The sequence below is a fragment of the Microcaecilia unicolor genome, chromosome 12 (genome assembly GCF_901765095.1).
Source record: "Microcaecilia unicolor chromosome 12, aMicUni1.1, whole genome shotgun sequence".
Taxonomy (NCBI): domain Eukaryota; kingdom Metazoa; phylum Chordata; class Amphibia; order Gymnophiona; family Siphonopidae; genus Microcaecilia; species Microcaecilia unicolor.
The window spans coordinates 36,603,731-36,618,016 of record NC_044042.1 but is presented as its reverse complement, the minus strand read 5'-3'; the positions used below and the strand labels follow the sequence as shown (position 1 = coordinate 36,618,016).

Sequence of the window (14,286 nt, the reverse complement as noted above, 5' to 3'; positions counted from 1 at the left end):
ACTTAATACATCTTTTGATTAGCTTTCAAAGGTAACCCTTCTTCTTCAGATCGGAAATCAGAAGGGTTACCTTCAAAAGCTAATCAAAAGATGTATTAAGTTAGTCCAATCGAAAAGGTATCATCTTATTTTCTTTTCTCTGTTTTGACTTATTTCTGTTTATGACCTTTAAAAGTGGACTATTGCGTCTACCACGCCACTTTTCTCAAGCACTAACCGTGAAACTTGAAGCCGGTGATTTTGTGGACAGTCCAGGGGCAGAGTCAGCACTTAACCACATAAGTTAATCGGACAAATAGGACCACATAAAACACAGTCCTATTTTTGTCCAGTTTAACTTATACAGTTAAGTGCTGAATATTTATGTAATTTATTTATTTGTTACATTTGTATCCCACATTTTCCCACCTTTTTGCAGGCTCAGTGTGGCTTACATTTTACCGTTAACGGCGTTAGCCGATTCTGGTCTGAACAAATACACGGTATGAATGAATACAAAGTGATATTGTGGTAGAATGAGGTAGGTAATTGGGGGGAACTTAGAGAGGGAGAGGAAGAGTCAGATAATGTCCATTACGGTCTTTGGTTATATTGTGTCACAAGTGTTCAGGTATTTTATGTTGGGTCGTTGGGGTATGCACTTCTGAACAGGTCTGTCTTTAGTGCTGTCCAGAAATTTAGGTGGGCGAGCGTAGTTTTTACTGCTTTTGGTAGTGCGTTCCATAGTTGTGCGCTTAAGTAGGAAAAGCTGGATGCATAGGTGGATTTGTATTTGAGTCCTTTACTGCTTGAGTAGTGGAGGTTTAAGCATGATCGTGTACATTTTGTGGAATATTGCATTTAAACAGATAAGTGATAGCCATCCACACATACTAAGAAGCCCAATGCTCCTGCCTAGACATGGCTTGGCATTGGAAACTGGTGGCAGCCAAAAGGAAACCACTGCTGCCAATTGAATATTGACCTCATGAACCTGTGAATAGTTCTTTTTACCTGCTGCTTCCTACTCTGCCAGTTTTCTTTTGCAATCAGGGCCTACATCTGTGGGAGTTTTAAAATGTATCTATATTAAGATGGGGGGGGGAAGGAGCAATGTATTTATTTGCCTAGGGCAGTGATGGGCAACCTTTTGAGCTTGGTGTGTCAAAATTCGCGAAAAAACCGAGCATAACTCGGGTGGTGTGTCACTTCGAGAAAAATCTACTAGGACCGCCCCCGGGCCCCCCCTACCCGAGATCGCTGCCCACCCGAGGTCGCTGGGCCCCCCCTCCACCTGCTACCGGGCCCAGAACTAACCGTAAAGCCTCCTTTCACGTCGCAGCAAGCAGCAGCAGGGCAGACCTCTCCTCCTTCCTTCTGTGCTCTGCCCTTGCGGACGTTACGTCAGGCGAGGGCGGGACACGGAAGGAAGGAGTGGCCTGCCCTGCTGCTGCTTGCTGCGACGTGAAAGGAGGCTTTAAGGTTAGTTTCCGGGAGCGAGGAGGGAGGGCGGACCACACTGCGGCGGCGCCGCGTGTCATCAAAAATGGCTACGCGTGTCAGTGCTGACACGCGTGTCATAGGTTCGCCATCAGGGGCCTAGGGCCTACCAGAGGGTTAATCCTACCCTTTCATAAAGGAAGTTCTTTCATTGGCCATACAGGTGCAGAACTAATTAGGTACTTCAGAACCTCAGGCAGTGTTGCCAGGTGGGCGGTTTTGCCGCCCAATTGGGCGGTTTTCCGCGACCCGCCGCGGGAAATTTTTGCCCGCGGCGGGTTGCGTTTTTTTGGGCTTCTTTTTTGATTTTTGGGCGGTTTTTTTGGCGATTTTTTCGACCGCGGGGGGCGGGGTTAGTGACGTTTTGGGCGGGGCCGATGACGTTCTGGGCGGGGCCGATGACGGGGGAGGCGGGGCCGATGATGGCGGGGGCGGGGTGATGATGGCAGGGGCGGGGGTGATGACGCGGGGTGGGGGTGTCGGGGGCGGGGTTTGAGTTTGGGCGGGTTTTGGGCTGGATTTAGGCTGTTTTGGGTGGGAAAAAAATTTTCCACCTGGCAACCTTGACCTCAGGCAGGGTAGCATGTGTGCAGCTTAAGCCTACCCTACTGTGATTCCTCCACCAGTTCCATTGGCTTCTCTTCTCTCTTCCCTGAAGCCTGAATGGACGATGGAGAGCAGCATTGTTCATGCTTTTCATCTGCAGTTTGCACATCCTTGATTTGGGTCATTTCTTCACCTCCAAGGGATGTTGTTTCCTGGACCTCTTGTTGACCCCAGGTTAGGAATATGCATCTGTTCTAAAATACAAATGAAAGCCACTACATAACAGGCTTGATTCATTTTATTTCAAAAGGACATGAAAAAAAAAATGCAGCCGAATTTAATTTCTGTTTCATCTTAGGAAATAGTATACACTAAACCAAAATGAAATGAAATAAAATGTTTATGTTTATGAAAACTGGAGGAGTGGCTTAGTGGTTAGTATGGTGGACTCTGGTCCTGAGGAACTGAGTTTGATTCCCACTTCAGGCACAGGCAGCTCCTTGTGACTCTGGGCAAGTCACTTAACCCTCCATTGCCCCATGTAAGCCGCATTGAGCCTGCCATGAGTGGGAAAGCGCAGGGTACAAATGTAACAAAAATAAAATAGATACTATTGGAGATTCTACATGGAATGTTGCTACTATTGGAGATTCTACATGGAACGTTGTTACTATTGGAGATTCTACATGGAATGTTGCTACTATTGAGATTCTGTTGCTACTATTTGAGATTCTACATGGAATGTTGCTACTATTGGAGATTCTACATGGAATGTTGCTACTATTGAGATTCTGTTGCTACTATTGGAGATTCTACATGGAATGTTGCTATTCCACTAGCAACATTCCATGTAGAAGGCTGCGCAGGCTTCTGTTTCTGTGAGTCTGACGTCCTGCACAGAAGCCTGCGCAGCCACATTGGTGATCTGCAAGGGCTGACCTCTACATGGAATGTTGCTAGTGGAATAGCAACATTCCATGTAGAATCTCAAATAGTAGCAACAGTGGAGGAGTGGCCTAGTGGTTAGGGTGGTGGACTTTGGTCCTGGGGAACTGAGGAACTGAGTTCAATTCCCACTTCAGGCACAGGCAGCTCCTTGTGACTCTGGGCAAGTCACTTAACCCTCCATTGCCCCATGTAAGCCGCATTGAGCCTGCCATGAGTGGGAAAGCGCAGGGTACAAATGTAACAAAAATAAAATAGATACTATTGGAGATTCTACATGGAATGTTGCTACTATTGGAGGTTCTACATGGAATGTTGCTACTATTGGAGATTCTACATGGAATGTTGCTATTCCACTAGCAACATTCCATGTAGAAGGCTGCGCAAGCTTCTGTTTCTGTGAGTCTAACGTCCTGCACATATGTGCAGGATGTCAGACTCACAGAAGCAGAAGCCTGCGCGGCCACATTGGTGATCTGCAAGGGCCAGGCACAGGCAGCTCCTTGTGACTCTGGGCAAGTCACTTAACCCTCCATTGCCCTGTGTAAGCTGCATTGAGCCTGCCATGAGTGGGAAAGCACAGGGTACAAATGTAACAAAGAAAAAAACTAAAACATGAAGCATAACCCTCTGAAAACCTGTGCAACAAAATAAAATAATTTTTTTTTAAAACCTGGATGCATTAACTCAGACAGCCATATGTGCCAACCCACACCCAGTACCCTTAGTAATCACACGACAGGGTCGCAGCTTTATCGGGTGGACACACACAAATAACCTGTCCTGAGCCAGGTACAGTTTGCAGTGTCAATTCACATTCTGAGGCCTCAGCCCACCTTTCAAGGGTCAGCCCATCATCCACACCAGTCCGCATCCTTTCCAGTTGGACCTCCACTTCTGCCTTGGGCTGCGTTGACCTCCAATTTCACCCCTTGCAGTACTACCCCTCCGGGGACCCAACTTACTGGCTCATAAACCCACCTTTTCTGAACTGCAAAGTCAGTTTCCTTCCATGTTCATCTCCACTCCAGCCACCTGAGGGCAGATGGGAGAAGAAGGAACAAAAAAAGACACTAAGCCTCTTGGCTCACTTCCTTTGATGCCTCACCTGCAGCCCACCTCCCAGAAGGCCAGCCAGATCCTACCTATGGCCTTCCCTCTTGGAAGAGGGGAAAAGGGGGGATGTTCCCTCCCAGGGGCGGGGCAATGACACCTAGTTACTCTTACTTCCTGAGCACTCTAGCCAGTGGTATGCTGGAGCAGGCTCTCACAGGCTCGCAAGAGCCGGTTGTTAAGTTTTTAAGAATTTTGGGAGCCGGTTGTTAAAGTAGGGCCCTCCATGGCTACTTTAACAACTGGCTTCCAAAATGTGGGCTTGGGCCCCCTGCTGAATTCTCCTTTACTTTGCTGGTGGGGATACTGAGCCCTGCCAGCCAAGTAAATAGACTGCTGCTGCTCCTCACTCCTTGTTTCCAGCTCTGAACGGCAGGCTGGGACTTCTCCAGCATGTGTGAGAAGTTTCAGCATGCTGCTCAGAGCAAGACGTTGGGAGTGGTGGCAGTCCATTTATTGGCTGCCAGCAAAGGTATGCCTAGTGTGCCCGCACGAAGGGAGGGAGGAGAGAGAGCGGCAAGTGTTGCTCCCCCCCCCCCCCTCTGGCCACCCCTGGCCCTTCCAACTGCAGAGCTGGCTACGTCCGGAGAAAGAGCCTGTTAAAAATTTACCAGCACACCCCTGACTCTAGCCCAGGGGCTCCCTTACCGCAGAAGTACTGCTATTCTTTCCTAAACTTCATTGTAAAATTCTGGGTAAGTCTAGTAATGCTACAAGAATAGATTGTAAGCTCTTTGAGCAGGGACTGTCCTTCTATGTTAAATTGTACAGCGCTGCGTAACCCTAGTAGCGCTTTAGAAATGTCAAATAGTAGTAGTAATATATTAGCTGTTTTAGAACAGAAATAGAATTGAAGAATAATGTTGACTTTGCTCAGCAGAATACAGAAGGGAGGGTTCAGACCTGTTTGGAGTGTTTATGGATAATCTTCTAGAATTTGGGAGCACAGATATAGAGTGAAGTGTAGCCTCCCCCACCTTTCTCCACTGTAGTTTTTGTTGTGTATCCTTACCATCAGTGCCATTGCTGGGTAAGGATTGCCTTCCCTGTGCCCCGCTTTTCAGGCTTACATGCCCACAGACCTACAGACTGACTCAGAAAGTTAACATTCCACCCTAATGGTTAGGCGCCCGGGCCAGTCTTCCTGCTTGCCCACCCCTAGTGACAGCTCTGGTTGCCAATGCTGTCTTGAATCACAGCTCTGACCCAGCAACATCCTATCTGACCTATTTGAAGGCCTTGTATATTTGCTTGAAAGGCATTTTCTCCAGTGATGTCTTTCCTCCTCTTTTATCCCTCAAAAACTAGTCTCTTCTCACGCTGTAAACTTTCAGGCCTTATCAGGGGCGTAGTCAGTTTTGGGGGGGGGGGGGGCGGTCAGAGGTGGACTGTTTTTTTTTTATTTATTGTAGTGAATAAAATCCTTTTAAATATAAGATTTTCTTCAGATCTGCTTCTTTGCTTATACCACATTGGATATCGCGGATTGTCTGCCTACTGTTTTAGAACTCTGCTCGACTCTATGGGATTTTATATAAAGCTAACATCTGATTCGTCTAACACAGAGAGAACCATTTTGGTGATTAGTGAGGTCATTTAAGAGAGAAACTGTATCTCACTTCAGACTAAGTGTAATGAAGTACCAGCCTTTGAGCTGTTTTTCAGCATATTAATAAAACACTTTGGCATTTATCAGTGTTTCCATGGTGCAGAAACTATTGCTGGTACCTTTTCTGATTGAATCCAATACATACATTCAGGGCCACAACAAAAGCAGAATGAAGAATTCAAGGCAGACAAGGGGAAAGGTGAGGAAATACTGGAGAAAATACTGTGTTTTTTTCTTGTGTTTTTTTTTTTTTTTTTACACTTTACAGTCAGAAGCACTATCTCTATGTAATGCTCTAGCCTTTAATCTTCAATTAAATCTGCTTTGGAGGGGCTGACTAGCTACAAATTGCAGAACAGAAATCTGAAATTAAAAAAAATTAAATTTACATTTCAAAAGAATTAGTAGGCGTAAGAAGAAAGAATAACAAAACACTGCTACTTCCATGAACTTACTCTGAAGTGAGAAATGGCCATTATGATATCACTAGAAAACAAAATGGCTGTCTCCATGTTAGCTGCAGATGGTACTGAAAATATATCAGAAGGGACCTATTAAAAGCTGATGCACAGCAAAACCCTTGGATAATTCTTAGGCTGGTCCACTGAAAAGCTATCTCAGCCTCTAAAGAATCCAGTTTTCTTCTGAATCAATATTGCTACAAGAGTAGACCTCTACACTACATAAAATCTGAAAATGGAAAATACATAAAATGAATTTAGGGCGAGTTCAACAAAGCTATTGGTTTTTACAACCTTACAAGTCAGAATTGATGGCAATTCCTTTAAAAAGATTTTGCTTATCAGTTGAATATGTTTCCTGTCTGGATGAAACCACATAGTTTAATGGCTTTTCCTGAAACACAGGTTCCAAACCATTGTTCATCACTAATTCAGAAGAGCTGACCAAACACAACTATCAGCATTGACATTCATGAAATAAAAATCCTGTAGCCAAAAAAGCAAAATAGAAACCCTCTCATTACCCGGGACCAGATTTTCTTTGCCCCTGTGTTCTTTTCATTTTGTCCTAAAAGTTGCTCTCCCACCCTACCCAACTGCAGTGGGAAATTGAAATCTAATGGTTAGAGCATCATGCTGAGTACCAGGAAGCCAGTGTTCAAATCCTGCTCCTTTTGTCCTCAGGGAAGTCGCTGTACCCCCTACCGCCCACCATTACCTCAAGTACAAAAATGTAAAGAGTAATATTCAGCTGGCAACAGTCAGCTGGTTACTGCCAGCTGAATTGTGCTTGGATTTTCAGTGGCTGCACTTTTTGGTACTGGCATGAATATCTGGGCAGTCAGTGGCCTCCCAGGAGTAATCTGGATACTGCCAGTATTCAAGAGCACTGCCCGGATAGGCACCTGATTAACAGCTGTTTCGGAGGGGGTGAAAGTCAGCAGGCTTTCGGCCTTAATGTTTATGGTGCTGTTGCGGTTGGAGAATCACCACACCCAGGAAGGGAGGTAAGGTTACTAAACATGTCACGGGGGTGGGGGGAGGGGAGGTGGAGAGAAGGAGAATTTAGGGGGTGCTATGTAGCATCCCTGGCACTCCCTGCTTTGATCAGGGGTATCGGGGTATCTACCTTATTGCATATTTTGGTAGCATCCACAAAGAGGCAAACCTTGCCAGATAGCCCTCCCTCAATTTCACAAAAATGTTAAAAAGAATCAGACCAGGAACCAATCCTTGAGGCACACAGATAACATCCTCTTCCTCAGTGTGAACTCCGTTTACCACTACTCTTTGTCACCTTCCACTCAACCAGTTCCCAACTCAGTCAGTCACTTTAGAGTCCTTTGCTAAAATCTAAGTAGACTACATCTAGTACACTCCCTCGAAGAAATGTATCAGATTAGTTGACAAGATCGTCCCCCTAGTAAAAACATACTGTCTCAGATCTTGCAATTCATTGGATTTTAGAAATCTCACTATCTACTGTTTCAGAAGCATTTCCATTAATTTACTTAGCTCCTCCTTACTCCCACTTTTGTAGAGAGGGATCACATCCACCCTTCTCCAGACCTCTGGGACCACTCCCAACTCTAAAGAAGCTGTAAAAAGGTCAGACAGCAGAGCTGCCAGAACTTTCCTAAGTTCCTTCAGTACCCTCGGATGTGTGCCATCTGGCCCTATTGCTTGGCCCACTTTTAGTTTAGCTGGCTTCTCACAAAAACAGTCTTCGGAAAATCATATGTTTTGAATGAGAATACTCCAGTGACTCCCAACCCCGTCCTGGGAGAACCCCAGCCAGTCAGGTTTTTGGTATTTTCACAATGAATATGCATGAGAGAAATTTGCATACACTGCCTCCTTGGTATGCAGATCTATCTCATGCATATTCATTGTGGATATCCTGAAAACCTGAGTGGCTCACTGCTGTATACTTTTATTCCATACTTTTGCCATATGTGGAAGAGCATTTTAGATATGATGTCTAATTCCAACTTTCAGTGGCATTCCTAGGGGGGGGCGGAGGGTGCGGTCCGCCCCGGGTGCACGCGCTGGGGGGGTGCCGCGTGCGCCTGTCTTCCGTTCGTTCCACGCTTCTTCTTTGCCCCGGAACAGGTTACTTCCTGTTCCGTGGCAGAGAAGAAGCATGGAACGAACGGAGGACAGGCGCGCGTGGCACCCCCCCAGCGGCGTGCACCTGGAGGGGGGGTCTTTCGTGGGGGGTGTCCTTTCACCAGGGGGGGGTGCGCTGCACCCGGGGGGCGGGGCGCATCAGCGATCCGCCCCAGGTGTCAGCCCCTCTAGGAACGCCACTGCCAACTTTGGACGTTTTGCACAAAATGTCCAAAATCTGAATATAAAAGAAGGTCATTTTTGAAAAGCAAAAATGTCTTTTTTTTTCTGTGAAAATACTGTTTCGAACAAGGTTTTATGTTTTGGACATTTTACTTTTAGGTCCATAAAAAAACCCCCAAGTACGTTCAAAACGTAGACATTCAAGCCATTGGGATGTAGGAGGAGCCAGCAGTTTTAGCAGACTGGTCCTCCAAACATCCCAGGAGAGCAATGGGGTACCCTAGGGGGCACTTCTATGCACTTCATAAAAATGCTCCCAGGTACACATCTCACCTTTGTTCCCTTATCTTGTCCCCTGAGCCCTCCAAAACACACTGTCCCCCACTGTACACCACTACAATAGCCCTTATGGATGAAGGGGGCACCTATATGTTGGTACAGTAGGGTTTTGGTGACTTTGGAAGGAGTCACAGTTTCCACCACAAGTGTGAGAGGTAGAGGGGGATAGGGACCCGAGTCCCCCACTCCATAGTGCATTGCACCAATCACTACACTGCTCTAGGGACCTGCTTGCTGCTCTAATAGACCTGGCTATAACATTTGAGGCTGTCATAGAGGCTGGTAAGTCATATTTTTAACTATACTTTTGGGAAGTGGGAGGGGGGGTCAGTGACCACTGGGGAAGTATTGGGGGGAGAATCTTCCCTGATTCCATCCAGTGGTCATTTAGGGCACCTTTTTGTGCCTTATTTGTTATAAAAACAGGTTTAGCTCAAAAAGTCTTACTTTTAGTTTAGTGTTGTTCCATTATGGCTGAAAAACATCTAAATAGTAATAATAAATGAGGAATATTTATCTAATTATGTCTTCCCCACAAGATTATTTACTTATAAAATTAAGAGATTGTGTTTAATTGACATAAGTAACTTATAATTCTGTTCACAAATAAATACCTTCAATATATATGTGAAAGGTGCTCAGTGATATCCGGTGGTCACCTCTAATTTAGCATTGAATTGCTATGTAAGACTGTAACCCCTCATTCAATCATTGCACCATAGTTGTAAAAGAGATACATACAGAAATGAAAAACTACTTATCTGATTGAGGGGTTGAATTGCTTGTCTGTTGGAATGACCAGCTGATAATGTGACCACCAGATCTGTACTGTGTCAATAACCAGAAACATTTTTTCCTCCACCTCTAAAATAATTGGTGAGCTGATGCGTGAACATGGTGTCCAACATCGTGATGTCCATAAAATCCTCAATGTACTCCACTGGTGAATATCCTCTCTGATGTTTCTTCAATGTTAATTCCCAAAAAATCTACTGATGAATTCACCAATGAATGTTCATTTGACAAAAAATATGGGGTTCATGGACTCCCCCAAAACACTATTAAAGTCTTCTTAGTAAATTCTGACATGTCCGCTGTCAGTCACACCTTTCGTCGATTTATACAAAACCATCCAATCATACTTCACATTCAAGGTCAATTATAAAGGATCTTAAAGACGTCCTCCTGTGTGTCCCCATCTCTACACGATCTAGTGTTTCGCCAAAAGCATCTTCAGGAGATCAGATTAACGCCTTGGTTCAAATCTAAGAAATGAATCTATAAAAAAAAAAAGACTACAATTATTGACTGTTACTGAAATTTCACTTCATTTTGTTAAAAAAATCTACATCAAAAACACCCACCTTTAATACTAAATCAATACGTGTTCATTTAAATTATTAACAGCGCAGACAAGGAGAAACCTCCCGCTTGAAGTTGACCCGAATGAAAAGATGCCAACACATGCGCCGTTTAAATCCAAGTTAGCCCCGCCTACTTCGATGTTGGATCCAATGAGATACTCTCTATTATACGTTATACCACTCTATCTTTTTATTGAGGCCAGTGGGGATAACCGTCTGCCAATTGTATATTTAGTGGATTAGGTTGTAGCTGTGTCTGTGAAAAAGATATGGCTTTCTGTTGGCACTGACTATGCAGGATCGACGATCTGGTTTAGTTTTACAGTAGGTGAATAGATGTTCTAGTGCTCACTACAATGTTTAGCATGCTTTCTTTTCTTAGGTACATCCTTATGTGACTCATAGAAATTACTGCTTGTGGTATGCTAGAATTGCTCTATAGGTCCTGAGTGTTTTGTATTCTCAGTATGCCTAGTACTGGATTTTGGAGGGGGGGGTGTTAAAAAATGACCGGCCCCGGGTATCAAATACCCTAGATATGCCACTGCAACTAAAAATCCCTCTGAATAATCAGCTCCCAGATATCTTAGCTCTGAATCAACCCCGCCATCTTTTGCTCCTTCTTTTCTGATCGGAGGAAGGGGGTGTCAGTTCCTGAGAGCTAGTCAAAAAAAGTATTACTTTAGTCCAATGAAAAAGGAATCACTTTAAATATTTGGGGGCTTTTTAAAATGTGCATTGGTTAACCTGTGCAACTTATGTCTGTGGAATGAGTGTGTGCCAGCAGCTAATTAACACCATCTTCGTATGAGTGCTTCACAGGTCAAATGTAATATCTTTTCTGCATGGACACCACTGTTTGAGAGAAAGGGAGAGAGAGAGTACTGATATGAGCATTTTGCACATGTAAGTGTTGGATTTGAAAAATCATAACACTGCTATCAAGAACAAGAAATAAATTGATCTATGACGTCTACATTCTTGTTGGCTTATACAGAATTCATCAATCATACTTCTATTATGGCCTCATTATACACAAACTGAAACTATGTATAAAGAGAATTAGCATACAAAATTAAGTTAGCAGTCCACTGTTAAAATCAGTAGAAATTGTTTTATGGGGATTTGGCTAGATATAAGTGTTACGTCTGCCCCCTTGTGGTCTAAAGCATATAAGCATGCATTAATAAGATACCTGGGTTCTCTGTTCAGATGACCAGAAGACCTGACACAGGAGCTAAACCCAGATCCTCCTCATGGCACCCAGATTCCATTATAGAATATAAATGTAACCCAGTATCGACACGTCTATCGTTTAAGTGCCCGCATATACACCAGCCATAGAGCTGGTTTAAGTGGGAGCAGCTAAATTGGGCAGGGACAAAGTTAGGTGCTTAAGTAGGAGCCCCTCCCATGTCCCACCCATGCTCTGCGCCTGTGTACACCCCTTACAAATTCATACCATGCAAGTTAAGAAAGTATTTGTAGAATAGCGACTAGATGCCCAGTTAGCATTGCATGAGATCTATTTGCATACAATGGGTGCAGTGCATGCAGATAAATGTCATGCATATTCATTGGGGAAATCCTGAAAAGCCAATTGGGTTGCAGCGCTCAAGGACTGAGGTTACTCACCCCTAGTTTATATGATAGAAGTGCTTTTTATCCCTCAGATTCTATATATGGTGTTCAAAATTGAGCACACAAATTTGAGCACATGCTTAATTTGAGCATGCAATTAATTGAATAATGAGTCAATTTATTACTACTTATTTCAATTTATGCCAATAATTGGGCACTAACAATCAATTATTGGCATTAATTGGCAACAGTTTGGATTTACACACCCTTCTTGCTAAGAGCTATTCCATAAAGGTGCGCACGTAAATCCTTTAGCATGGAACTGAAAAGGGGGCGTGGCCATGGGAGAAGCATGGGTGGGTCAAGGGTGTTCACTAAAGATAGAATTCAGGGGATCCGCACCTAATTTACATGCAAGGACTTATACCAGGTTTCAGTTGGTGTCAATCCTTGAGCCAAAAGCTGGGCGTAGATCCCATAACTATGTGCTATCCTATAATTGGCGCCCAACTCAGAGTTCCATTCATAGAATAGCACTCAGTGCTCATTTTTTTTGCCGGCCAAATGTGGATGTCATTTATTTATTTATTTATAACATTTATACCCCCACATTTTCCCACCCACTGGCAGGCTCAATGTGGCTGCCATCAGACAGTAAAGGCAATCACCAATCCGGTCAGGGGTGTGCTGGTAAAATTTTAACAACGGGCTCTCTCTCCTGGCATAGCCGGCTCTGAAATGTTTTGGGGGGGAGGGGGAATACATGCCTCTCTCTCCCCTCCCTTGTGCAGGCACGCTAGGCATACCTTTGCTGAGCTCCACCAGCCAATAAATGGACTGCCTCCATTGTCTGCTGCTTGTTTCTGGCTCTGAGAGCATGATGGAACCTTCTTGCGCTTGCATGAAAAGTCCCAGCCTGATGCTCAGAGTCAGAAACAAGGAGCAGGGAGCAGCAGCAGTCTATTTACTTGGCTGCTGGGGCCAGCATCACTGCCAGCAAAGTAAAAGAGAATTCAGGAGGGGGCCCAAGCCCACATTTTGTGAGTCAGTTGCTAAAGTAGCCATGGGGAGGCCTACTTTAACAACCGGCTCCCAAAATTCTTAAAAACTTAACAAACGGCTCTCGCGAGCCCGTGAGAGCCCGCTCCAGCACACCACTGAATCCGGTAAACAAAGAACCGAAGTATAATAAGGTGAATGGGAAGGATAGTAATTACAAGGGGTGAGGGAAAAGAGGGGAAGGGTAATAGAGTCCATGAGGTCCATAAACAAGTTGTATTCCAGGAGTTATGGATTTAAGACGGGTCCTTTAGGATAAGCCTTTCCAAATAAACTGGTCTTAAGAGATTTTCTGAAGTTCAGATGGTCATGAATAATTTTCACAGGTTTAGGTAATGCATTCCATAGTTGAGTGCCAATAAAGGAAAAGGTGGAAGCGTAAGTGGACTTATATTTGAGACCATTGCAGGTGGGGTGATGGAGGTTTAAATATGAACGGGATGATCTACAAGAATTCCTAGATGGTAGATTGATAAGGGTATCCATGTAACCTGGGGCTTCACCATAAAGAATTTTATGGACTAGGGTACAAATTTTAAAAGTAATTCGTTCTTTACTGGAAGCCAGTGTAGTTTCTCTCGAAGGGGTCTAGAGCTGTCAAATTTTGATTTTCCATAGATTAATCTGGCTGCTGTATTCTAGGCGGTTTGGGGTTTCTTTAGAATTTGTTCTTTGCCTCCTGCGTATGTTCCATTACAATAGTCTAGGTGGCTTAATACCAGTGATTGAACTAGGTTACGAAATATTTCTCTAGGGAAATAAGGTTTTATACGTTTGAGTTCACTGAATCTAGTCCTATGTGTACATTTTTGATGGCTTTGATAACTAAACCATGCAGGGAAGGAGTAAGAAAAACAACCAAAGAAAAGCTTAAGTAATATAGAGCTTCTGAACTAAACCAGTAGCCAATGGTTTTTTTTATACAGATTTGTTGTGTTCATAGACTTCAATGACTAGTAAAAGAAATGTTGTAATGGAGTTACCCTGTGGTCAGATGTTCAGCTTACTTGAACTTGGATTTGTCTCTAATTATAACAAAGTCATGCCTGAAACATTTCTTTCTCTTTCTCAATCCAGGTTCAAGGCTTTAGCATCTACGGGAGGGAGGAGCGTCCAGGCAGCATGTGACTGGTGAGTATGAAGGAAACGCACAACCAGAAATAAACTGGAACAAAGTTTATACAACTTTTTCCAGCATAAATCCATTCTTTCAGGATTTTGTAAATATTCAGCGGCAACTGTTAGCGTTTGATTAGCTGCCCCTGATGTTTTGCTCAGATATTCATTACTGGGACATGTCGGGGCACCGACATTGACTATCTGGGTTTATGCGGCCGGATATCCCGTATTCAGCACTTAACTGCATAAGTGAAACTACACAAAGATAGGACTGAGTTTTATGCAATCTGATTTGTCCGGTTAACTTAGGTGGTTAAGTGTTGACTCTGCCCCCGGACCACTTCCAAATCAGCCAGCTACAGCTTTAGCAGTTAGAGCT

At 44.1% G+C, this 14,286-nt stretch overlaps 1 protein-coding gene across 2 annotated transcripts in view; it reads left to right on the top strand.

Annotated features, from left to right (window-relative positions):
• Positions 1-14,286, top strand: part of UBASH3B (ubiquitin associated and SH3 domain containing B) — a 183,361-nt gene that overhangs the window by 126,643 nt on the left and 42,432 nt on the right. For both annotated transcript variants that reach the window (XM_030221789.1, XM_030221787.1), the window contains exon 2: positions 13,866-13,919. In XM_030221789.1, coding sequence (XP_030077649.1) covers positions 13,866-13,919 — 54 coding nt within the window. The remainder of the gene's footprint in view (positions 1-13,865; positions 13,920-14,286) is intronic.